The sequence below is a fragment of the Neolamprologus brichardi genome, chromosome 23, assembly GCF_056152115.1.
Source record: "Neolamprologus brichardi isolate AB-2024 chromosome 23, ASM5615211v1, whole genome shotgun sequence".
NCBI lineage: Eukaryota > Metazoa > Chordata > Actinopteri > Cichliformes > Cichlidae > Neolamprologus > Neolamprologus brichardi.
In genome coordinates this window covers 1,052,501-1,078,627 of record NC_142125.1, presented here as the reverse complement: position 1 = coordinate 1,078,627, position 26,127 = coordinate 1,052,501, and the positions used below count along the sequence as shown (strand labels likewise).

Below are 26,127 nucleotides of genomic sequence, written 5' to 3'. Positions count from 1 at the left end.
GGTAATAACTAGGGGTGGGGGAAAAATGGATACTGTGTAGCATGGTGATATTTTGTTTGCTAATAATGTATGGATACAGGGACAGCAGAAATCGATACTTTGTTACAAAAAGGTTTTTGTGCTCTGACTTCAGAGCATGTTGATCCTTTTTCTGAATCCTGACATTCCTTCACTGTCCAAATGTGTTTAACTTGTTTTTGGCAGCAATAAACATGACAGTTTACTTATTTTAATTTAAGACATGTTTTATTTTAATTAAGTTTAAAACTTTTTATTTAATGTAAAATTATATTTTGTTTTAATTTACTTTCAAATTCTTCAGTTGCTGAAGGGGCTGCATAGTTTTCATAAACTGCATAGTTCAGAATAGCTATAATTGTACCAGATGGTTGATTCAGTTAAGTTGGACTAGACTGTAATACAAACCGTTCAGTTTGTCAACAATCAAACTGAAATGAGAGAAAGACTGAGTGTGAGACTTTGATATTAGAGAAAATGAATATTGATAAAGTTTACCTTTATGTACAGAATCTGAATATCGCAAAATATTTTTAAAAAATTGCAATAATATCGTATCGTGGGATGTATGGTGATTCCCACCTCTACTTCATATAGTCTCACACATGGACACTATGTCACTTAAATAGTATTTCTTTGCTTTACGGGCGATAAAGCCCACGATGGAGACAGAGTTTCCATTAAAAGACTTAAATCTAAAATCATCATCATCACTTCATGGTGCAACAAGAAGTTGCAGAAAGTTCCACTCAGGGTCTGCTGTTCTTTTTAAATAGATTTTAGATTAAAACATGTTAATGCAGGTAATAACCTACCTCCCATACTTAAAAATAGTGATAAAAATAGGCAGGTTTCACTGGTTAATACACTGGTAACCTGAAACGAGAGCGTGGTTTCTTGATGCTGTTGAACTGCAATATTTCATCTAAACGGTTTAGATGCATGAAAGAGCTTTGAAAGAGCCGGTGCCTGACTGTGTTGCAGTTTAACTGCAGTAAATGTTACCATGTGATTCGTCATGAAGACGTTTGTCCCTTACAGCATGAGGGTGAGTCTGGGAGCTTCCCCGTGGTGATGAAATCAGTCAAGTCTATAGTAAGGAGTGAAGAACTCTCAGTGATCTGCTGGAAGTTGTGCAAAGACTGTTTTGTGTTGGCAACATGTCAGCAGTGAAAATCAAGTCATTGGCAGATAGAGATGAGTTGTTGTGGTCCAGAGTTGCTTAACTTGATTAGACCTGAACCAAGCGGTGCAGCATGCATTACTGTAGTTGTGCAGTCATTAGCCCAGTTGTGGTTTGCCCCAAGTGCTCTCAGCATTTGTCTTTGTTGCTATCACTAAGCGGAAGGGTTGAATTCCTGTGCAGCATCTGCAGCTGCAGCTTATGGTTTCCCTAGCAAGGCCGTGTGACGTCAGTGACGTGACAATAATATGCATCTGATGCTTGACAAATGCGTCTTTTTCTCTCTGGTTGAAATGGATGTGCCTGACCTACTTAGATGACTGAGCTGTTTTTAAAGACCACAAACATGGAAGGGCTTTTTTTTAAGTCAAATATATTTAAATCAACATATATTGATCTACCAAACTCTTACATTTACTTGTCTTCTAGGTTAATCAGCAGGATACTTGGAGTGATGAAATCTGATACTGAAAAGAAACGATTTCACTTGTTTTAAAACGTTCGATTCGTTGTTTGACCTGTGAAACGCTAAAACGATTTATATTGGAAGGCATTCAAAAAGTCATTTTCATAAATAAGCTCTGGACAATGTGAGAAGAGTTTTTATTTTAACGTCACGTGTGGGAGGAGGCGGCCTGTTTCACATACTTAGTGACTATACTGGAAATACTCTGACTGTGTGAAGGTGTGCAGGAGGCAAACTGAAGATGTTTGCCTGCCACACTCAGATTGAGGCAAATGGATGCGTGCAGTTGTGACGATATGATTGAGTTGGACACATGCACCATCACCTGTTAATGTCTGCAAAGTCAATCCTTTCATCCTTGCACTGGAGCATGCCTCACCTGCACACGTGTAGTCTTATTCTGTGGGAACCTCAGCACGATCGTCTTTAGGCTCGACATGTTTATCTGATCAGTAATGACAGTGATAGTCGAACAGATGAAAATATTTGTTGTTTTTCTTCAGGTGCTGCGTAGTGAGAGAGAAGCGGTGTGTGCGGCATGCTGAGGCCACACCCCCTGGCTCAGAATGAGTGTCAGAGATGGCGCTGCCAACATGGCAACGACTGCAGGCGGGGGAGGCGGGGGAGGCGGGCAAGCTAACCCTGTCGATCAGGATGGCCGCTCGTACACGCTCCAGATCTATCCGAGGTTGGCTGCTTACCCATCCACCTGCTGCAACCTCAAGTGAGTATCTCACCTGGAAAATCAACATCAGCATCAACGGTTTAGTTCGTTTGTTGTTGCTGCATTTATTTTATGCGCACAAACTTATTGCACAACGTATTTATAATTGTTTTTAATCTGCTTCTATCAGAGTGCAGAAGGATGCAACGGCTGCTTCGGTGATCTCGGACGCCACTACGGCACTGGGGCTGGACCCCAGGCGCCTGTACGTGCTGGCAGAGGTGAAGGAATGTGGTGGGGAAGAGTGGGTGCTGGAGGCCGGAGACCTGCCGGTGCAGAGGTTCCTGCTGTGGCCTCGAAAAGCACAGGAGCAACACCCTCAGAGCCTTGGCTTTTACTTCTTACTACAGGTAGAGTTGACGGCACACGACACGTTACGGTCAGCTCAGTCAACGTGCTTCTACTTTCTGTTTCTCCTTTAGTGAGAAAAAACAGCAAGTTGTTAAAGCCTAGATACTAGTTTGCAGACTATTTATGGAAAATGTAACAGCAGCATGTGTGAGTGCTGTTTGGCCCCGGCCTTGATGATGTTGGCCGGTTTTAAGGAATGCAAACAGCCCGGAATATTTTTAACAGTCTCAAGAAATCAGTGTGTCAGTTTGACGGCTAATACGTGCTGTTTTCGTCTTTATAATCTGACCCAGGAGAGGAATCGTGACGGCTCAATCCGTTATGTCCACCTCCCGATGTTGTCCAAGGAACAGGAGGCACAGCGGCTCGCTGCCAGGGGCTTCCTCCCCCCTCCCCAGGATGATTTTGCAGACCTCTGCAACCTCCCCGTCCTCAATGAGGACAGCATATTAAACAACTTGCGCACACGGTTTCACAAGAAAAAGATCTATACCTATGCAGGGAGCATCCTCATCGCCATCAACCCCTTTAAGTTCCTGCCCATCTACAACCCCAAGTATGTCAAGATGTACGAGAACCACCAGCTGGGCAAACTGGAGCCTCATATTTTCGCTATCGCAGATGTGGCCTACTACGCTATGCTCAGGAAGAAGGTCAACCAATGCATTGTCATCTCTGGGGAGAGTGGCTCAGGCAAGACCCAAAGTACCAACTTCCTGATCCACTGTCTGACTGCTCTCAGCCAGAAGGGCTACGCCAGCGGGGTGGAGAGGACCATCCTGGGTGCTGGACCAGTTCTGGAGGTAAGATGATATGTGTGATGGCTGGGTGTGTCTCTACTCCAGTGGACAATTTAATTGAACTGTAGCTCAGCTAATTTGAATTAGCCCTGCTTTAAACCGTAGCTGATCCAGCTGCAGGGACTAAAGAAAGTATATTAACCCTTTAAAACCGGTCAGAGCGGGCACGCTCTGTTTTGCGTAACTATTTTTAAATCCCGGTAGCTCTGCAACCACGTGAGCTAGCGCAATAATTTTTTTTGCATATGAAACCGGAGGAGTTGTACTTACATCTTATGCCATCAGCTTGTCCTCGGTCACAGTTTCCTTCCACATATAGCTTTGCAAAAACTGCATAAAAAGCACTTGCAGCAACAAAAACATAATATTCCAGAAACACGCTTTGCCGATCCGATCAGCTGTTTGTAACACTTCCTACGTCCATCAGCGCGAACTATCGCATGTCCGCCATGACCTGCCTGAAACCGGAAGTGACGTCATTTTCACGGAAATGTAGTTTTTTACCATCAGGGCCTCATGAGCCTATACTGGTGTTTTTAAAAGTTATGTTTGACTTTATGACTTTCTGTGTGGTTTCTGGGATGCTTAGGACTCATATTGCACTGCTGGAAATAGTTTATTTTGATGCATATGCTGCTTATTTGCAAATTTGCATTATAATATTTATTTTTGTTTTTCCTGCAGTATATAAAAATTGGTGTATTTCAAAAATAAAACTATGAAGACACTCAAAATAAATTTCCTGTGGTGGGAAACTATTTTGTGCAACTTTTTTGTATTTACAGTTTTGAGGGATAAGCCTCTTAAATTTCTCTAACTAGAAATATATGTTAAAAAAACAAAAACGATTTTACATTTTTTTGAAGTTTATTGCACTTTTTTGCAATTTATGTAATTACTATGCACTTAATTCATACATATTATTATATATATATAATGGTTGTATTGATGTATAGCAACTTGAAATGCTCCCAAAAATGGCTCCACAGCATGTAAAAATATAATATAAGCTCTGGCGGACTTGGTTCTATGGTCTTAAAGGGTTAAAGATGTTTACATAGACCCACGGGTGCAGAAAAAAGATGGTTTGGACTGAGAGCTGACGTCCACACAGGTTGCCACATCATTAGGCATACGCTTCTTTGTCATTTTTAATCTATATTGGACCATAATTTACAGAATGAGCATCAGTCTGTATTGAAGAAGACCTGAAATTAGTAATCGAGACTATAAACTCGTTAGGAAAGTGTTTACCGAAGTAATAGGTCACAAAGGTTTTCCCATAGACTTCTACACGAGGTTTAAGGTGCGTCCACATGGGCGTCGCTCCTCAGAGTGCCATACTTATTTACTGCACTGGTTTCAGTCGCTCTCTTGATTAGGTCACATCGAGTGGCGAGAGCACTTCCTCAGAAGTGACTCATGAGTTTGCTTAGACGTACAGAAGCACAGACACGAGATGAAAAACTGCAGCGAGCTACATTTGGAGATATTTCACAGGTTTATGTGTCTGTAGTTATGAATGGTGAAAACATCTGAGGAAATCTATTTTCAGGCTGCTGCGTGGGCCAACATGACACAGCCTGTTTCTGTACAGTGTAAATGTTTGTGGCATAAAGAACGAAGCAGGTAAAGAAAGAAGAAATGAACAAAAGGGAAGTTGCTTTATTAACACCATCGTGTTGCTTCATCGCCTTTGAAAATGCTGTGGGAAGCCAGGCAAGATAAAAGGCTTTGTATTGGTTTCCTATCTGCTTTTGAGCACACAGATGATTTCGATTACATTTGCAGTGCTGGTTTACGTAGCTGGAGGTAAAACAGCTTTTCTCTGACTTCTGTCTTTGACAGCAGAAAGATGTGCACGTTTAATTTGGAGCTAAACGTTTAATTTGGAGCTAAACTGACTTTTGTCAAAGTTTCGGTCAGGTGACCGTACGTGTTCCTGCTTTCTGCTGTGAGAAACTGGATACTTGTACTGACTCGCTCTACAACCGCTGACAGCTGAGACTGAACAAAAACCATAAACAAAGTGAAACGTAACACTTGGTGTAAGTCGCTGGTGGGTAATTACGAATGATTAAAAAAAAGAGTTTTCCAGTATAAAAACAGCACAGAGGCGTGGCCGGGTCTTTGAACAGCGCGTCTCAGGACAGGAAAGGGCGGAGCTAATCAGATGAACTCCACGACATGCATGCACATATTCAAATGTCCACTTTTGAGCTCATTACATGAAGTCTTCTGTCCGTCAGGCTGCTCTCACAGTTTAAAAAACAACATAAAACATATGCAGGTAAAAGCTAACAGCTGCCTACTTTTACATCGCTTTAACAAAGCGCCGCAGCGTAACGTGCAGCTGCTCTGCTCGAGCTGAAACTCCGAGCTACGTGGCAAAGAACAGTCGACTTGGTTTTGTTTATTTTTCATCGCCGTAATGAGAAACGGGGTCTCCTCCACTTTCACATATGGAAGAATTTACATCTGGTCAGACCTCGAGCAGCATTATTGTCGAGTCATTTTCAGCATTCACATCGCTGCGTCTCTTTGTCCTCTCTTATAAGCAGCGAGTGTTGTCTTACATTGTATTTTGTAGATTAAGTCAGCTTTGAATATTTTCCACAGTGTGTTAGCCCTGCAGCATCGACTGAATCCACCATGATGCTGTGTGCAGATGATGACAGATAAAAGCTTCTGTCTGCGGCTGCAATGAGATTTCAGGCTGCACAGCCCTGCTGCACATTCAAATGCCAAGTAGACAAAAAGCAGAAATCCCACTACTTGTTTTTAGTTTGACAGCCTTCGTCAGAGTGGGGAAGTGATTACTCTCGGTCCTGATTTGGAAGTAAATCTCTACATATTTTTCAGTTTTAATGTTGCAGAAGTGGGGCTAAAAATAAACCTGCAGTCAGAACGGCCGTATGTGGAATGTGGTTTATTCAGAGGACAAACCCCCCACCCCGATCTCTGAAAGTAAATCTGTGGAGCACGCACCGCTTGGAAACAGAACTAGATAAAAAAAGACGTTTAACAAGAACTGGCCACAAGCTTTTGGCTGAATGGCAAGAATGGAGGGTTTGCAATAACTTGCAGTATCTCAGTGTGTTCATCTATCATCTGTCCCGTCTCTGACGCCACCCCTGACTCAGTACTCGAGCTCTTCCTCACAAAGCTGCTGCTGCTTTATTCAGATGCATTTGAATGAGCGCAGCCTGGGTCCCTTGATGTGTGTCAGAGTCTTTGGTTCTGGATGGCAGGTCGAGGGAAGAAGGGGAGGAGGCAGCAGAGGCTTTTTCCCCCTCAATCAGCAGAGTTCTGGTCCCTCTGGCAAACACAGTCTGCCGTTTACTCCCAGAATGCATGTGTGCTATGTCAGTCCAGAGCTGTGGTCGCAGGGCCAGACAGGGAGACGAGTTTGGCCTTTACTGGCCTGGTCAGCGGAGGAAATGGCGACCGGGTTGGGTTGCATCTGGGACCGGTCACGCGATCGCCCGGGATGTTGACCAGCTGTGCATTTCCTCTTGGCATCATCACAGCAGCTAAAGATGGGTTTTACTTAGAGACGTGGAAACTTTAGTGTTTTTAAGGTTTTCTCCTTAGCGTTAGCCTGCTGAAAGACGCTTCATGTGTAAACAGCTGAGACAAATGTTCCCTGTATACCAACGCCACACAAATGTAATGGGAACCCTTTGGATTTCTGCAGTATTTACTTATTAAATATGGGCCAAATGCCACACATCCATTTTTCTCCTGCTTATCAAACTCAGGGCAGGTGGCAGGATATGAGGCTAACAGAGGAAGGTGGCCAGTTTAAGATCACCTGTTACCTTAATGTGCGCGTCTATAGGTCGCAGGTGTACCAGGCACACGGCGAACATGCAGTCCAGGCTGAATTGTTGAGTTGATCTCTGCGCTAACGACTTCTCTTAAAGCTTCTTGTAGTTATTTGTTCCAGTTAAGGACACGAGGTTGAATGTGTGAGGTGTGTTGGTGCCACTTTGTGGGAAGAAGATTAAAGCATGGTTGAAATGCTGCAACAACTTAGGAAGGCTCTTAGAAAAAGTGTTACAACGATAGCTGAAACGTTGTAACAGCTATCATTGTAACACTTTTTCTAGTGTTACACGTTGTAACATTTTCTACAGAAACTGCAGTTTCTGTAGAAAATGCAGTTAATTTGTAAGAAGGTGTCCTTTAAACAGGAAAAACCTCATGAATAAAAATATCTGCAGCTTGCTGAAATACTTGTTGGTCTGGCCAGTATGGAAAAAACACTGGTGTTAGGAGACCACAAAGGAAACCACCGTGGCACAAACGGCCACCTGGCTGTCCCGCATCACAATTCTCTTTGGACAGATGAGACAAAAGTCGAACTATAAAGATGTTTGGAGGATGTCACCCAGCTGTGAAGCACGGCGGAGGCAGCATCGTGGTTTGGGTACTCGGGCTCTCCTTCTACAGCAGGGGTGGGCTTTCTCGGTCCACGAGGGCCGGTGTCCCTGCAGGTTTTAGATGTGTCCTCGAACCAACACAGCTGATTTAAATGGATAAATTAGCTCCTCAACATGTCCTGAAGTTCTCCAGAGGCCTGGTAACGAAGTAATCATGTGATTCAGGTGTGTTGACCCAAGGTGAGATCTAAAACCTGCAGGACACCGGCCCTCGTGGACCGAGAGTGCCCACCCCTGATCTACAGACTTGATGTCTCGCCGTCTTTGAAGGAATAAGTATTAAAAATTGCATCCAAACATTTACAGATTGTCAGAGCAGCAGTCCAAACCAGAAGCTCAGGAGTGTTTGAGTGAGTCACCAACATAATGACACAAAGCACAGGAGTAAATCAATAAGGTGATTTTTGACAAAGAAGGGATTTTAGGAAACGGCCCAGTCAGAGCCTTCACCTTAACCCCGCGACCCAAAGACGACCGTTCATCCAAGAATTAATGACTAAACTGTCATAGCGTAATAGTTCCTCTTCTTTATTGTTTTACAAGAAGAATCTGGCCTCAGTAATCTCACTGGTCACTCACCCTTTCAGCCTGCACTCATCATCTTTTTTACTTTAGTCAGGTTGTGTTTGAGCTGGATGAACCTCCTGAGTTATGAGTGTAGAAGTTCTGGTTGTTTTAAGGTTCGTGGCGCTCACAGCTGTGTGTCGACGTCGTTAGAGGGTTTTATACTATTTTTAGTGTTTTTGCCCAAATGGAGGAGTTTTTACAAAAGGATTTAATTTGGTTCCTTTTTGGAGGCTGGTCAGGTTACAGCAGTGGAAAGTGTGTGACTGTGTCTCTGAACATGTGTGTGTCATCGAGCTATAGGGGAGGCCTGAAGGTCCGGCCCACATTTTGACGAGGTGAGATCATCGTGCGGTGCTGGCAGAATGAAAGGCCACAACCTGAAACCATCTGCAAAGCTCCTGTCCTACTTAGCGCCCCCCTTTTTCTGTATGCTGTTCTTTAATTTTTCAGCCTCTGTCCTGAAAATAATGGAACAAATAAAAGCTTCAAGCTGCAGAAAAGCAATAAAGCTGTGCTTCCACTCGTGAACCGGTTCGACTGGTTGATCCTCTCTTACGTGGTTCTTTTGGCTTCTTTGTTTTCTTTTGCCATCTTTTTCTTTTTTGTCAGTAGGGCCTGGCTCTGTTTAAGCAAGCTGGCTTTCATACAGGAGAACGTTTAAAAGCTGTGGTTAAGAACGATCTTCTAGTCCTGAGAAGGTGAAATATGCAGCTTTAAACTTTAGAACAGACAAAATATTTTGATTATATTCTGGTGCAGATTCATGCATGCTGGAAAGAGAATTAAAGTCTCTCAGTTATTTAAAAAAAGTGATAATACAAACGGTTTCTAGTCCATTGCAACACTTTGCTGAATAGTTTTCATTTCAACAACACAAGCATATTAGCAGTTAAGCAGCTTGCTCAGGATAAAAGCACGATTGAGTCAATCGAGGTCCCGCAGACGGATGCAGAGAAAGCCAGGCGACGCTGTGCAAACAGTTTTTCTCATGCAGATGAAAGCTCCTGATATGAGAGACTCCATTATTCCTTAGTTATGTCATAAATGTTGTTTCTCTAATGGTCAGTCCACTAGTGTGTGCAAGATCCTCATTTTTAATGCTAAAATATAATTTTTGCCATCTGTGAATTTATAGAAAAATAGTAAAGCACGTTGTTATTTTTAGATACCAAATCAGTTGTTTACTTCCTGCACAGAAAAACGTGTTTTTATGACAGGTGGTCTAATGAATGTGTTCAGCACTGTAAGTAGCAACAGGATGTGTGCCTGCTGTAATACACACTGGATAAAGAAACCAGCAGAACTTCAGTTCTTTTAATTGAAGCTGCCTCTGAAAGTGACGCACAATGCTGCACCGCTCTGTCATCACACTAATAATCATACAGGTATTATCGTGGAGTATGTGCTGGTTAGCTTGTATTGAACCGTACGGTGTGGACAGCAGCTATGGTAATAGCTGTCTTTTTGTGGCCTCGGTGTCTTTTAATGCAATTATGTGGTGAGTAATGTGGGTCGTTGTGCGATTAATCGCACAATCAGCCCGTCTAAGATCAGATCGGCTTGAGTGGAATTGTAGTTTTGGGTTTTTTTTAATGAAATTACCAGCTGAACGTTTCCTGTCGCTCTCTTCTAAATGTGGTCGTTTCTAAAATGTGACACGTATTCAAAGAAATGTTGAACAGTTTAAATAAAGGCAGAGGCATGAATATTAGAGGTGGGGGAAAATGGATACTGTGTAGCATGGTGATATTTTGTTGCTAATAATGTATGGATACAGGGACAGCAGAAATCGATATTTTGTTACAAAAAAGGTTTTTGTGCTCTGACTTCAGAGCATGTTGATCCTTTTTCTGAATCCTGACATTCCTTCACTGTCCAAATGTGTTTAACTTGTTTATGGCAGCAATAAACATGACAGTTTACTTATTTTAATTTAAGATATGTTTTATTTTAATTAAGTTTAAAACTTTTTTATTTAATGTAAAATTATATTTTGTTTTAATTTAATTTAATTTTTAAAAATTGCAATAATATCGTATCGTGGGATGTATGGTGATTCCCACCTCTAATGAATATAGGTGGCCTGTTATATGTAATCTAAAGCTCTGTGCTGGAAGCTTAACATCTTACTTAAGCACATATGCCTTTTTCAGATCCTAAGCCTCCTCCTGCCACGCTCACTCTTTCAGACAGGAAGTTCCTGTTATCCCGAAGCACCAAACAGGAAGTCGCTACGACATGGGAAGTAGCAGCGGTAGCTCTGTCTACTGTTAGCTCAGAGTCTTGAGGGGCGTGGGCAGGCCAGAGTATTGTATTGTAGTTCAGGAAGTGCAGAGGAGGCCATAGCATCTGCTGATCCATTGTTTATCTCTTGCTTATGGGTAGTTATTCAGGCTGGGTGGCATTGTGTGTGAGTCTGGGAAAAGCTGGCATTACTGTGATTAAGTCACTGTGCCGGCCCATGAGTCAACCGTCCTATAAACACACACGTATGCAGAGGCCTCCTGTAATCACGCCGTTCAGCATCTTGCTGAAAAGCAGAACACGCTTCGCCCTGCAGTCCGCACACAGCTGACATGTACTGCTACATGTCAGCTGTGCCACTTCAGGGTCTATTCGTGTTGTGACCACACCACAGGCTGGGGTTTGATGTGGTCCCCATCTAGACATGGGTGGAGTGGCTTAAAACGACTCCAATCTGGTAAAACACCAAACCACAAGAGGAGCAAAGCTGGTGCATGAAAACTTTAACATACCTCTTGAACCTTTTCACTTCATGTCCTGCTTAATGTTACCTTTCAGTCTGATCAATCAGCCGATGGACCCAAAAAGGCTCTGGGGTGGGAGCATTTTGGCTTTAGCAACATTTTCTCTGCAGACTGCAACACTGGAAAATGTTTTATGATCATCAAAAATAATTCAGCCTGAAAAAATGATGTCAGAAATCTGACGGCTACAGTGAGAGATTCCTCTTGAACTCGGCGCCGAGGCTCTGGACCAAAGGCCTTCCTTCAGAAGCTGCAGATGCGTCATCAGTTATGACAGCAGGCTTGATAACTTCTGTGCAAGGTCCTCACACAGACTGGACTGACTGTCGGTTTAGATTGTCTCATTAAATAAAAGAGGAAATAGTTCTGAAATCCTGGATCCAGGATCCGGCTCTGTGCAGATCTTTGCGTCTGCCTTCCAGGACTTTAGCTCTGTCATGGATTTCAATATAAGCTTCTGCAAAGGGCTGATAGGTTTCTGTGCTCATCAGTCGTTGTACTCTTCAGAGGTTTGAGAACCTTAATTAGGTCCTCCAGTATCCTTGACATAGTTTCTGACATCACTGTGCATGAACGCTGCAGCCTGTCACGTGCTCGTGAACAGGCCATTCCAGCTTCTCCTGCTTGGTTTTCAGGGCACGGCTGGCTGCTGTGCTTCAGTGGACAAACAGGAGCCTGTTTTACTGTGAGACACACGATGTGACGCCCCAGTTCAGCTGCTGCATTGATTGCATTTGTTGTGTTGTTGTTTCGTGTGTAATAACAGGGATGTGCTTTTGCCCTTCGTTTCCATTCCATCACCGTTTGTCGGCGCTTCAGCGAGACGCTAACGTGTGTGGCCGAGCCTGCAGAGTGACACGGTCCATCTCCGCTCCGATGTAAACAGAAAGCTTTCAGTGGTTCTGCAGGTTAGGGTCAGGGGTTACTGTAGTAAGAGCTCCACGTGGTGTGCTAAAGACTCCTCATTGTGTCTTTTCTGAAGCGTCATCTGGAGGATATTGTTACTTTATTGATATCCTGAATACTTTGCAGCAGCTTTAAGCTGCATCCTCAGCTGTGAAACCTCCTCCTGCTTTTATTGTAGCTTTTAGCCCCGACTGTTTAAAAGCTGCAGGGAGTAGACGTTGTTCTTTCCTACCCGGCTCTCTTCCTTGCGCTGCCAGTAAACACACCATGGCGATGTCTCCGTAGATGCCGTGCCGCCGATAGCGTGAGCCCCAGCGGTAGCACGCTCAGTTTATCCGCCGTCATCTTTGGAGAGCACAAAATGCTCCCGCACAGCAGACTGAAACGATGTTCCCGCTGATGCATCCTTTAAGTCCTCCTTCGTCATCACCGCTTGTTGCCGACTTGGCGGCTGCGCTCGTCACTTAACCCTAGTTCAGACTAAACACTTCACAGAGATCAGAATTGCTGACATTCTTGCACTAAATGAGAATCGGAGAAAAAGTTGTGTGTGCCGTTTCCTCCTTCATGGATTGTGCAGAATGACTCCTCGTGACCCCGCCGGTCGGTTCCTCTCGTGGTGCAGATTCAGTACGCCTGTGCTTCTGCGTACGTGCCAGTATTTTTAGATCCTGTTCCTAAAATATAGACGATTGTGCAGTTTATTGTGAAACTTAAGTTGGGTGCAGATGGTTTAGAGTTAAAAAGGACTTTTTACACCAGAGCAAAACTCCATCATTTAGCTTTTAAGTTGGTTTCTGATTTGCTTTCCAGGCTTTGCTAAAAATAGGAATAATTTGTTACAATCAGCCTTTGCATACTGAAGCAATTACTGTTTCCCCACCACCGCTTTATTACCACCATGCATCCAGTGCGAGTCTCCACAGTAATTGATTTAGTGCTGTGTAGCTGCCAGGTGATAATTGCCCTACTTTTTAAAAGCATAAGTTGCTATTTGTGTGTGCGATTGTTGTAATAATCAATAAATCTAATTAGAAAACTCCCAAAAATTACTTCAACTTTTCTCTGTCCAAACCGGCATCATTGTGTTTGTTTTGTGTAGAAAGATTACAGAAGATGGAAGTATTTGTTTCTGCCGTCGACGGCGTTGTGATGCTTGAAAGAATCCGTTCGTTGTCGGCGGTTCAGACGAGCTCGAAGGGTTTAAGCGTAGTCGGTGGGATATATTGGCAGCCTGAAGCAAAGCTTAGAGCAAGAACTGTGCAGAGATGTGGTTGGATTCAATCGCTGCCAACATCATGTGATCTCTCCAAAGCATTTCTCACATTCATGGCAACAACAAAGTGATTATTTTGTCTCTAAGCACCGATCGGCCTCAGCGTTATGCCAGCGATGATATAGATCCTGCTGCTTGGTTTTCCAATGTAACCGGTGATAGATGAGCGTGTCTAAGGCTTCAAAAACATGACAGATATACTTTTTAGTTTAAACTTTCTGCTGCCAAACGAGTAAACATGTCCACCGAGCAGTTTGAGTCATTTCTGCATGAGTGACTGCCGTTGTCCGCTGTGAATGTGGGAACTGGCAGTTGCTGCAGCGAGGTGTCGGTGTCAGGGCCTTGGCAGCGCCTGTGGAAACTTTAACTGAAGCTCTTTTGAACTGCAAAACCTGAAAGGATGCAGCGATGCTCCGGGACACGTCTTCACTCATTACAAAGTTGTCTTAACGTTCAGCTTTGGCGTCAGTGTGCACGCTAAAACTATGCAAGAAAATGAGGAAATACAACAACTTTCAGGGCAGCAAAGTCACAAAACATCCAATCTTGTGCAAAATCAAACTTTCCCTCCTTTGCTGGGTTTTCTTTTCTTTTGGTTTCCTCGTGTTTATGCAGGCTTTCACTACATCTCATGTTTAAGCTGTTTGAATTATATCATGTCACACTCGCTTGTTGAGACAAACTGCTCATAAACTGCACAGAGACACTCCCCTAGTGTTCTTTGTAAGGGTGTGTGTGTGTGTGTGTGTGTGTGTGTGTGGGAGGGGCGAGCTTGTCTAAATAGGGATGTGAGTCTTCAGACTGGTAAGTCTGGCTCTGATACAGTGGGAATGTACGGGGAGTGGGATACCAGTGAAACCGGCTCTCTGCAGGTCGAAATCAGTGAGAAATGTGCGCTGTGTGACGACACGGTCTCGTATGTTTCCCCATAGATCGCTTTCAGGTTTCTCACATCTCCACGATACTTTCAGATTTGCTGTTTTTATTAGCTTCACAGTATCACTGAAAAACCTGTGAAGTCTCACCGCTCGGTCAGTGTTAACAGAAACTTCCCAGCTGACGTCTCAAATTCATATGAAAACATAATTCCAGGTGAGAAATCTTCTGGGAATTGCATAAAATGTTTTTCATTTTTGAGGGAGGGAGCTGATTAACCTTTAAAGTAGGGATGCAACGATACCAATTTTTTCAAACCGATACCATACCGATACTTGGATCTGAGTACTTGCCGATACAGAGTACAAAAACCGATACTTCAGAATAATAAATAAACACTTCTGTTTGGAATAAAATAAATACAAAATAGGTTTGCGAATAAAATAAACTTTTAAATTATTGCAGTGTCCATATTGTAAACAAACAAGCAAAATAATTATTATAAAATAAATAATAAATAAAATAATAATTGGCCCCCTAGTGGCCAATCTAAAAAACTACAACAGAAATGACAAGCCACCCTCTGACTAATGAAATAAGTTGGTATCGGTTAACTTTTACGAGTATGAGTACACACACATTTTACAGTATCGGTATCGGTGCATCCCTGCTTTAAAGGTACCTGTCTGGCTCTGCTGAAGGTCCCAAAGATATTTGATGTCCAGTCACTGACAGCAGATTTCGCGGCCTGTCGAAACCACATCATGTTTTTAAACGGTTCATATCAGGTGAATCGTTTCACCAATATTAAAGCTTGAATGTGAGAAAGGACAAAAACACATTACAAACACTCTGAATGCTTATTTAAATGTCTGTCTGTTCACATTTGGAGTTCATACTTTGGATGTTGTCTGTTGTCATTGAAAATAAATGACTAAACGAACAGAAGTGGGCTGAAAGCTCTCTGTATGCAGCGCGTGCACTCGCTGTAGATTGCCAAGGTCCCTTTCACCTAGTTGTGCCTTTTTTCCGCCTCGTTCTTTTTCTGCTTCTTTTATGAACTCGTTGAGGGCGAACCTTATTGCGTAAGAGTTCCTATTAGGCCTCGTCTCTCCATAGACAACGTGCGGCGAAACGGCCGCTGTGTTTCCTCATACCTGCTGCGCTTCAAACCAATCAGACGAGCTGATGAAGGGCATGTTTGAATACGAATGATGCTGCGACATGTTTAGAATTCCCTCCGTGCAGCAGCCTGGGTCCTGCAGATTTCCCAGAGTTTGGTGCCGGACACCGAACTGACCTTCATACAGGGAATAGAAGAAATGGAAAGAAAACCATTTAAGCAAACAGAATAAAAACAGTTGCATGGTTGATCTGAACAAGCAGAGAGCTTGGATGAATTGTCTGTGCAGAAAAAAGAGGGAAAAACCTCCGTGAGTGGGTGAGTGGAGGCGCCGTCTGAGCAAGTTCAGAGCTGCAGACAGTTCTGGTCTCACACACACACACACACACACACACACACACACACACACACACTCTCACACACACACACACACACTATTAAAATCACATTTTGAGTTCTTTTTTTGCACTAAAGCATAAAAATTGATCAAAGTTGTTCTTGCTTAAAGAACAAAAAAGAGCAGACGAGCGTACACGAACAGAGCTAAAGCACAAGGGGTGTAATTGTGCAGAAGAAAAGAAAATGGGTCAACGGTTCATCCTAAGGAATCTCAGTCGTGTGTGCGTGCGTGCATGTGTGTGTGTGCACTTGCAGTCTTTTTTCCAATCATCCCGACACCACTGTATCAAATTCACCCTGCGACCGCCTTACAAAACAGAATGTACTTCCTATTTAACATGCATTGAGTCAACTTCCCCTGTGGCGGCCTTGTTTTGTGTTTGTGTGTGACCATGTGAACATCTCATCATGAAGAGGGGGGAAAACGTGCTATTCTCGTAACGTATCCGTGCAATAAACACGGCGCCTCAGAGCGGCTGGGTACGCCTGGGGTCATTGTGCGATTGGCCCGAGACCCAGAGAGAAACGTTGGCATGACGCGGCCGTACAGAGGGTCGGCCCCGGCCTCGTTTATCATTACTGACCTAAGCTTTCTCACACACATTGACCCCGAGGAGGTGCAAAGAGCGATTAAATGAGAAGAAAAGGGCAAATTCAGATGAGTTGCAGATGCTTGCCCCACTCCCACCCGCTTCTACGGTTTCAGCTTCAAAACGAGGTTGAACCTCTTTGTAGTTACTGACGGTTGTTTTTGACTTCAGCAAACGTCCTGATTCCACTGATGGTTTGAAAGTTAACAGTTTAAAGAAAAACTGCAGAGGTTTAAATGCTGTGTGTTCTGATGTCTTCTCCTGTACACCAGTCCGACTGCAGATTTAACCACTTACGTTCATTTTTTATTATTATTTGACCAGGACATTGGGCTAAATCGTGATTGGTTAGATCGATGCGCTCTGTGTAGTTGACTTTAATCCTCTTCTCTCTTCCAGGCCTTTGGGAACGCCAAGACGGCCCACAACAACAACTCCAGCCGCTTTGGCAAATTCATCCAGGTTAATTATCTGGAGAGCGGCGTGGTCAGAGGGTAAGTAACACCGTGTGTGTGTGTTTTCTCTACACGCTGCGTCTTCCTCTTTACTTTTCTACCGCGTCACATGGTTCTTCCCATGTTCACTGTGTGTGTATACACTGAAACTTTCAACCACGTCCTTCCTTTTTCTCAGCAGCCAGACTCTGGTTAGGAGCTGCATCAAAGTCTGGTCAGCCGTGTCACTTCCTCATTTCCTCATCAAGGCAGAGGAACAGATGCTCGATGTCTTTAAAGAAAGACGTCGAGCTTTAACTGCAGCGAACGTTTAGCGCAGCGTTCAGACTAATGGCTGATACGGTGATATTTCTAAGATTAATTCTCTGTGAATGAACAGGTCGATGCTGTGCTGACAGATGTTCAGCTCCACACTAAGTGGGTGTCCCCAGCCTGACAGCACCAGCTCTCATTGCTCGGCCTCAGCTCTGTAATTCAATCCGAGGAGTCGATTTTAGCCGGCTGAGGCTTTTCTGTGATTCCCACTGAAGATAACGAAGTGCAGAACATATCATATCTACTCAAAGCACACCACCATTATTCTTTCTAGTGTAGACTCCCACTTGTAGGCGGTTAAGGACTTAGGAGGCCACCACAGTGTGTGTCTCTCCGTCTCCAGTGGAGTGGATCAGCAAAGAGGAAGCTGCTGCTCGCCTCGGCTCTCTGAGCTGACCGACAGCATGTTTTCATGCTCTCTCCGTCTCTGAACCTTCTTCAGCTCACGTTCAGCAAACATCAGCTGTTCTCAGATCAGCTAATGAGCAGGGATTGTTATTGATGCACCACCACCCCTGCATGCCTGTGCATATTCACAGACGTTTGCAGAAGCCTCTAACAGGTCGAGAGCGACTTACCTCAGTATCTGTGGGCAGCGCGATCGGGATTCCCGTCAGACGATCTTGTTTGTTAGAATAATGATGATAAACAGCATTTTGTGGGTGTTTTGTGGTCATGATGGGCACAGCTGATTACAGCCCGACGTCACAGAGCACGTAAGTTAGCGTTTGAACTTTACGTAGTCGAAGCCGGTTTCTCACAGCACAGCTATTCTTAGTGTGTCAGGAGGACTGGCGTCAGTGCTGTTTTTGCTTGGCTACTGAAAAACCAACTTTGCTAAATCAGATTTTATAAGTCAAACGTCATGGCCTCGGCCTGGTGAAGCAGGTAAATAAAGCTGCGTATCTGTCGACTGCAGTGAAAACACAGCCTGCTTTTTCACTCCGTCTCCTTCTATACAGTCAAACACATGAATCCTAAGCTGTCTGCGGTCGGCGTGTTGCTGTGTGACGACCAGAGATGGGCAGTAACGTGTTACTTGTAATGCGTTACTGTAATCCGATTACTTTTTTCAAGTAACAAGTAAAGTAAGGGATTACTATTGCAAAAACGGTAATTAGATTACCGTTACTTTCCCGTAGGAACGCTGCGTTACTGCGTTACTAAAACCGTGATTTTTTTGCGAGAATGTCTCATGACAGTGACGTAAGCGAGTGCGACGTTCGTGACAACAGCTGTGTGCAGATCAACAATGGATCATATATCGAGTGCAGAGAGAGTATGAGCGTGCAGCGTTTAAAGCGTGGAAGTACTGACCTTACTTTGAGTTTGATTCCATAAAAAGTGACAAAAACATTAGTGTCCGTTGTGCGTGGGAAGAAAACTTCTTTTTACAGCGAAAAAAACCCCTAAACTTCCAAACAAGCACCGAGTAGCTACGACGTAATGGGAAACTCACAGAGAAACTCGCGGATTCTTCCACTGATCGCTGCACACCTGCACCAGGGTAACCCTCCGCCTACCCCACTCCTGCTTTACAGGTGAAAATAGAGCAACAGGACCGCTAGTCTTTGACTTTATTTATTTTCTGCTGTGTTTTACTTGCATCTATTTGAAACACTGAGTGTAAACACACAAAATATTTTATTTTATGTGCTGGAATGTGCAGAAAATAGGTTTAAATGTTAAACTAATTTCTTCCAGTCAGAGAATGTTGCAGATAATTTAATGTTTGCTTGATGCATAAAGTTAAAAGATTAAAACTAATAAAACAAGTTTTAAAAAGAGACTTTTCCATTTGATTACATTTTGTATGATGATTATGCAGAAAAAGTAGAATTGGGCTGAAAGATCTATCACTTTATCACCTATTCAGGTTGTAAATCGTGTTTTTAAAAAGTAACTAAAACTAAGTAATTAGTTACTTTTGAAAATAAGTAATCAGTAATTAGTTACTGATTACTTTTTTCAAGTAACTTGACCAACACTGGTGACGACACGCGTCCAACCATATCTGAGAGCTTTGTTCCCTCTTTGATTGACCATCTGCCCTCACTTCCCCCGCTCCTCCCCTCAGTCTTTATTAGCAGCCCACTTTCACAAGTGACCTGGGAGACACAGACACAGCCGAGTGACCTTTTTTAGATCAGATGATTCATCCTCCTCCTTCTGCTTTTTCTCATCCTCCCCCCCTCTCTGTGTTTTTCTCCATCTCGCAGGGCAGTGGTGGAGAAGTACCTCCTGGAGAAGTCTCGTCTGGTCTCTCGGGCGAAGAACGAGAGGTGAGGACTGACGGGGTCTTGACCCTCACGAGGTCGTCTTATACACCCAGGACCTGCAGTTGTGTTTATTTGCAGATAATAAACACTAAACAAGTTTTGACCAACAGTTAAGAATATTCGTTGCTGCACATTGACGCTGCCTCTCGTGTTACTCGCTGCACTGTTTCCTACCAACTAGGCTGCTCGTCTGTTGCTGTTTGTGTGACTGATATGCAAACAGTTATTTCACTTTGGTGACTGAGAAACGCAGTCAGAGCGACGTAATCCTGCTTCATCGTTTTCTCTGTGAGATCAGTGAGTCAGAGGAAGAGGCGACAGATAAACTGACATCAGTGGTTCCTGCTGAATGCTGATGATGATCTTTAAAAGAAACACAAGATTAAAAGTGTATAATCTAAAAAGTGAGGCTGACACTAGTTTATTCTTTGTGTATATGTGTGTGATATATCTCTGCCACACTTTAAACTCAGGATATTGAGCTTTGGATCAGCTGATGCTTCGTGTGTATAGAAAAGCCTCCAGCAGCTGTTTTTAGAAGACGAGCTTCCTGTCGAGGTTTTCACAGCTAGTTTTGGAAAATCTGTTCACTTACTGCTGCCGATTACGTCACGTTATTCCCCCGCCTACTGTGCTGTTAATCACATAGGTGCAGTTGCAGGTGACGGTGCGTCTGCTGGGCGGTGTTATTGTTTCTTAGTGATAAGTGTGGAAACTCATTACTCGCATGTGCTCATACAACAAAGCTGCTCGCTGATAGCACCGGTGGAAAACTACTGTAAACAGCTCCGAGCTTCAGACGTCGGCTTGTTGACTCTGTTTATGGCCATAAGCTTGTCTACTAATGAACAGCAATGGTGTAAAAATGAAGGGAACTTTCTCCCTCAGTAATAACTTGGTGTAAAGTTCATGTTTTTTCCTTTTCCAGGAACTATCACGTGTTTTACTACCTGCTGCTGGGCGCTTCAGAGGAAGAACGAAAGGAGTTTAAATTGCTGCCGCCTGAAGACTATTTCTACCTCAAGCAGGTACAGAGTCGCTGCTCCGTCGCCACAGGGGCCTCAGTCGCCCTCCTCCAGGGGCCTCAGTCGCCCTCCTCCAGGGGCCTCAGTCGCCCTCCTCCAGGGGCCTCAGTCGCCCTCCTCCAGGGGCCTCAGTCGCCCTCCTCCAGGGGCCTCAGTCGCCCTCCTCCAGGGGCCTCAGTCGCCCTCCTCCAGGCCCCCCTGTGACGACAAAATGTGATAAATATGGAAATGAACAACATTTATTTATTTCAAATATTTGTCTGGTGTTTCGGCCCCAGCATCTGCTCGATCTGCAGCTTCAGCTACAATAACATTTAAAGCAGGTTTGATTTAGGAAGCTGCCTGCATCCTTTTAATGTTTCATAGCACGTTTCGCTTTTTTCCACCAGTAATGGAAATGTTTCTTAAGTATTAAGGAATCAGATTTGAGTTACACTTAGGGCTGTTCGATATAACGATATATATCTGATGACGATATAAAAACGTCTATGTTTCATTTTACGCTATCGTTTGTTTCGTGGTGTCGCAAAATAAACTGTTTACAGCAATATTTTTTCATGTTTTGATGTCACTGTAGTTATTATTAATTTCTTAAAGTTCTCTCTTTCTCTTATATTTAATATAACCACACTACAGACGGACAAGCGCCTGTTTTTATGCGTTGTCGTTAGCAACAACGACGGTAACAGCGTCGTGTGTCCGCTTGTTTATGTTCCACATAAACCTTTCACAATAAAGCTCAAGATCCTGTTGAGACTTTTCAAAATAAACTGAATCACGTGAAAGAGCAGATTATTTACGGATGAGAAGTAAAAAAGACGCCAGGTGCTAAAAAATAAACCTTAGACTCAAACGTTAGAACAGGCTTTTCCCCGCAGCACGCCGTGTAATAAATACTCACAAAGAAAACGGCGCCGTTACAACTTATGTCTAAAAATGTATCGTTTCATGCATCGTTGAAACACTCGACTCCAGCTACACGACGCGCAGCAGGAAACACTTCACGCAAGTCAAGCTGCCCGAGATTCACAGGATTTACAGAAAATGTTACATTTCTGTGATTTATATCGTTATCAGGACGATAGATGTTTTATAACCCAGTTCCACTTATCAGGACGGCTGATGAAGCATTTTCAGATAAAGTGTGACGTCTCTTTGATAGATCAGGAATCAGCAAACTTTCCTATCTAAACTATTTTCTCTATTTAATTTCGGTCTCCTGTTTTCAGCCCACCAAATAACTTTCCTGTTTATTGTTAACCTTTGAACCTGGTCATGGGCGTGGCCTTTACAGCAGGGGTCGGCCACCCTGGGCATTCGTGCCACAGCTGGCACGCGAAGGGTTAACTGATGGCACGACGCGCAGTGAGCTAATCTGAGAAGGTGCATCAAAAATAAAAGGCCGGGCCAGCGGTGCGCATCGCAGATTTGCAGCTTCTTAATGACGGTATCTTAGCTAACAAACCCAACTACCAGATTCAGCTTGTAATTGGCTAAAAATGACTCCGCCTACCGGTGACGGAGGCGTTGCTAGCTGTCAGTTTTTTCAAGCGATGTTGAAATTTTCAAACGCGTCGGGCATCTGTCTGCTCAGCATCAGCACCACAGAAACACACAAATACAACCACTGATAAGAGCGTTATTACATTATTGCTAAGGCCACGGTTGCTATGGCGCGGTGACGTCTGAGGGAATTTTAGGCGCCGCTCGTCATCAGAAAGGTTGCCGACCCCTGCACCTCAGTCACGCTGTGCTTCCCTTTGAGTGACCTGATGTATTCATGAATGCAGCCAAGCTGCAGTCGTGTGTCCTGCATGTTAATGAGCCGCTCTTTGTTCTCTCTCGTTGTTATTCGCCTCCACCTCCTTCTCTCACGCCTCCGTCCTTCGTGTGTCCGCTTCACCTTTTTATTTCCATCTCCAAACACTCTCAATAACTTCCTCGTTCTTCTTCCTCGCAGCAAAATTTTAAGATTGAAGATGAGGAAGATTTGCGTCACGACTTCGAACGTCTGCAGCAGGCGATGGAAATGGTCGGCTTCCTTCCCGCCACCAAGAAACAGTAAGTGAAGTGAAAGAAGCATCTTTGCCTTCAGTCCTGTAAACACGAGTTATTTTAGCACTGAGTCACATTACCAGCCCAGATTACAACAAAGATACTTTTCAGAGCCTGGCAGTCTCTGCAGCTAATGAGCCAATCAGCCAGTTTATTAGAGACGGCGTGCAGCGACTACAATGGCTCCATTCAGCTCAAAGGGACGCTCGGGCTGAAGACCAGCACCACACGTGTCTCGTGTTTGTCTTCTTTCTAAAGTGTGTCATTGTTATTGTTGTGTCGCAGGATCTTTTCTGTGCTCTCCGCCATCCTGTACCTCGGCAACGTGACCTACACGAAGAAGGCAACGGGCCGAGATGAAGGCTTGGACGTGGGCCCGCCAGAGGTGCTGGCGACCCTCTCTGACCTGCTGAAGGTAACTTGAATGTGTGTTTGTTTAGTTTAGTTAGGTGTGTGCGGCGGCCACTGTTAAACTGCTGATGTCACTCAGGTTAAAGAGGAGCTGCTGGTGGAGGCGCTGACTAAGAGGAAGACGGTGACGGTCAACGACAAGCTGATCCTGCCCTACAGACACTCTGAGGTGAGCATCAGTGCAGTCTCTCATTAGCGTCTACTTCCTCTTTCTTCGTGCTTTGGATTTCTTCTTCCTGTTGGCGTGTTCTGGGTCTCTTTCCGCCTCTAACGCTCTGTGCATCGCCTCTTTTATCTCCTATCAGGCGATCACAGCACGAGACTCTATGGCCAAATCTCTGTACAGCGCCTTATTCGACTGGATCGTCCTGCGCATCAATCACGCGCTGCTCAATAAGAAAGACATGGAGGAGTCTGTTCCAGTAAGAAACACACACATCAGACATGAAAAGTCCAGTTACGTCGCCTCCCTTTGTTCACTCGGCGTTCTGCTTGTTTCCCAGTGCTTATCCATCGGCGTCCTGGACATTTTTGGCTTCGAGGACTTTGAGACCAACAGCTTCGAGCAGTTTTGCATCAACTATGCAAACGAGCAGCTGCAGTATTACTTCAACCATCACATCTTCAATCTGGAGCAGGTGAGACGTGAACGCTGCACCGTCAGGTTTGGCTTCGAGCGCCTCAGACGAACGAATCTGTTTATAGGATGACTCATCCAAACATTATCTCCGCGGAGGAGAACCGTTCTGTGGGAGTTCGTGCTGGTTTATAAATCAAGTTATTGTAATAATATTGCATTTTTGTAGTCAAACGTAACTTTGCAGTCACGTGACGGTGCAGTTTGTTTCATTTTGAGACTAAAAATCCGGATATTTGGGTTAAAAGAGCAGCGGTGACACGTTTAACCCTTTAAAGCCGGTCAGAGCAGCACGCTCTGTTTTGCGTAACTATTTTTAAATCCCGGTAGCTCTGCAACCACGTGAGCTAGCACAATAATTTGTTTTGCATATGAAACCGGAGGAGTTGTACTTACATCTTATGCCATCAGCTTGTCCTCGGTCACAGTTTCCTTCCACATATAGCTTTGCAAAAACTGCATAAAAAGCACTTGCAGCAACAAAAACATAATATTCCAGAAACACACTTTGCTGATCCGATCAGCTGTTTGTAACACTTCCTACGTTGGATTAGACGTCAGCGCGAACTATCGCATGTCCGCCATGATCTGCCCGAAACCGGAAGTGACGTCATTTTCGCGGAAATGTAGTTTTTTACCGTCCGGGCCTCAATGAGCCTATACTGGTGTTTTTAAAAGTTATGTTTGACTTCATGACTTTCTGTGTGGTTTCTGGGATGCTTAGGACTCATATTGCACTGCTGGAAATAGTTTATTTTGATGCATATGCTGCTTTTTTGCAAATTTGCATTATAATATTTATTTTCGTTTTTCCTGCAGTGTATAAAAATTGGTGTATTTCAAAAATAAAACTATGAAGACACTCAAAATAAATTTCCTGTGGTGGGAAACTATTTTGTGCAACTTTTTTGTATTTACAGTTTTGAGGGATAAGCCTCTTAAATTTCTCTAACTAGAAATATATGTTAAAAAAACAAAAACGATTTTCAATTTTTTTGTAGTTTATTGCACTTTTTTGCAATTTATGTAATTATTATGCACTTAATGCAGACATATTATTAAAATCTGGGCTATAATGGTTGTATTGATGTATAGCAACTTGAAATGCTCCCAAAAATGGCTCCACAGCATGTAAACATATAATATAAGCTCTGGTGGACTTGGTTCTATGGTAGGTCTTAAAGGGTTAACCTCTTAATGCTCTGTCCTGTCACATCCAGGAGGAGTACCAAGCAGAGGGCATCACCTGGCACAACATCGACTACATAGACAACGTGGGCTGCATCCATCTCATCAGCAAGAAACCCACCGGCCTGCTCTACCTCCTGGATGAGGAGAGCAAGTAAGAGAAGTTTATTTTAAGTCGATTTATTCTGAGGTTCTTTTTCCTTAATCTGCTTCTCTCATCGTTCCTTCTCCGTGTCTGTGACGCAGCTTCCCACATGCCACAGATGAGACTTTATTAGCCAAGTTCAAGCAGCAGCACCAGTGCAACAAATACTTTGTCCCCACGCCGGTCATGGAGCCCGCCTTCGTCATCCAGCACTTTGCTGGGAAAGTAAAATATCACATCAAGGTAGGGAGTGGAGACAAAAGGACGATTGGAGCTCGGTTTGAGCGCGAGGGTTTGTGTCTCACCCGTAACTGTTTCTCACCTCACCAGGATTTCCGGGAGAAGAACACAGACCACATGCGGCCGGACATCGTGGCGCTGCTGCGGAGCAGCGACAGAGCGTACGTGCGGCAGCTCATAGGCATGGACCCGGTGGCCATGTTTCGATGGGGCATCCTGAGAGCTACGATCAGGGGCCTCGCTGCGTTCAACGAGGCCGGGCGCACCTGGGCAGCAAAAACCGCAGGTGTGTTATTAGTGGGAAGACTTCCTAAATGCCAGATTAGTTATTTAGCACAGGATTAATCTTAATAACTGAAATGAATCGTCTGCAAAATAATCTGAATTCTCCAGACGAGTTAATTGTTAAGCTGCATTGGTTTCAGCAATCTGATGACTTTCACTGCTGCAGTGTCATTGTGCACATAGAAGTGATGCAGACTGCAGAGTGGAAGCTAAAACTGCTCCCACAAGTCTGATTTGGTGCCTTTTTATTTGCATTGTCAGGATTAAATATACTAAACACACAAAAAAGAGTCACGTGACTTTGATAACACCTTTTTCCTGCCAGAAACTTTGAAATCGAAACGCTTTCCCGATGTTAATGATGATTTTTCTCTCTTGTGTTTGTTCGGGGTGTCAGGTGTTATCCGTCCAGTCACCAGAACTCCTTTAGGAGAGCTTCAGCGGTCCAACACCGCCATAGAAAGAATGTACAAGTAAGTAACGTAATTCAACACGAAACTATGAAACTCACCTTCGTGCTCGGGCTGGTTTTTAACTTTCAGGCTCTTCTGGAGGACGTGGCAGTTAATAACGGTGTTGTTGTCACGAAGCACAGACTGA

General features: G+C 43.9%; 1 protein-coding gene across 5 annotated transcripts in view; it reads left to right on the top strand.

Annotated features, from left to right (window-relative positions):
• The window catches only part of myo9bl (myosin IXb-like), a 61,823-nt gene that overhangs the window by 19,575 nt on the left and 16,121 nt on the right, over positions 1 to 26,127 (top strand). For all 5 annotated transcript variants that reach the window (XM_087836590.1, XM_087836589.1, XM_087836593.1 and 2 more), the window contains exons 2-16: positions 2,171 to 2,391; positions 2,522 to 2,741; positions 3,036 to 3,545; positions 16,892 to 16,986; positions 19,482 to 19,544; positions 20,470 to 20,569; positions 22,527 to 22,627; positions 22,907 to 23,036; positions 23,112 to 23,201; positions 23,338 to 23,454; positions 23,536 to 23,670; positions 24,890 to 25,011; positions 25,104 to 25,245; positions 25,333 to 25,528; positions 25,925 to 26,000. In XM_087836590.1, coding sequence (XP_087692716.1) covers positions 2,234 to 2,391; positions 2,522 to 2,741; positions 3,036 to 3,545; positions 16,892 to 16,986; positions 19,482 to 19,544; positions 20,470 to 20,569; positions 22,527 to 22,627; positions 22,907 to 23,036; positions 23,112 to 23,201; positions 23,338 to 23,454; positions 23,536 to 23,670; positions 24,890 to 25,011; positions 25,104 to 25,245; positions 25,333 to 25,528; positions 25,925 to 26,000 — 2,255 coding nt within the window. In that variant the 5' untranslated portion in view covers positions 2,171 to 2,233. The remainder of the gene's footprint in view (positions 1 to 2,170; positions 2,392 to 2,521; positions 2,742 to 3,035; positions 3,546 to 16,891; positions 16,987 to 19,481; positions 19,545 to 20,469; positions 20,570 to 22,526; positions 22,628 to 22,906; positions 23,037 to 23,111; positions 23,202 to 23,337; positions 23,455 to 23,535; positions 23,671 to 24,889; positions 25,012 to 25,103; positions 25,246 to 25,332; positions 25,529 to 25,924; positions 26,001 to 26,127) is intronic.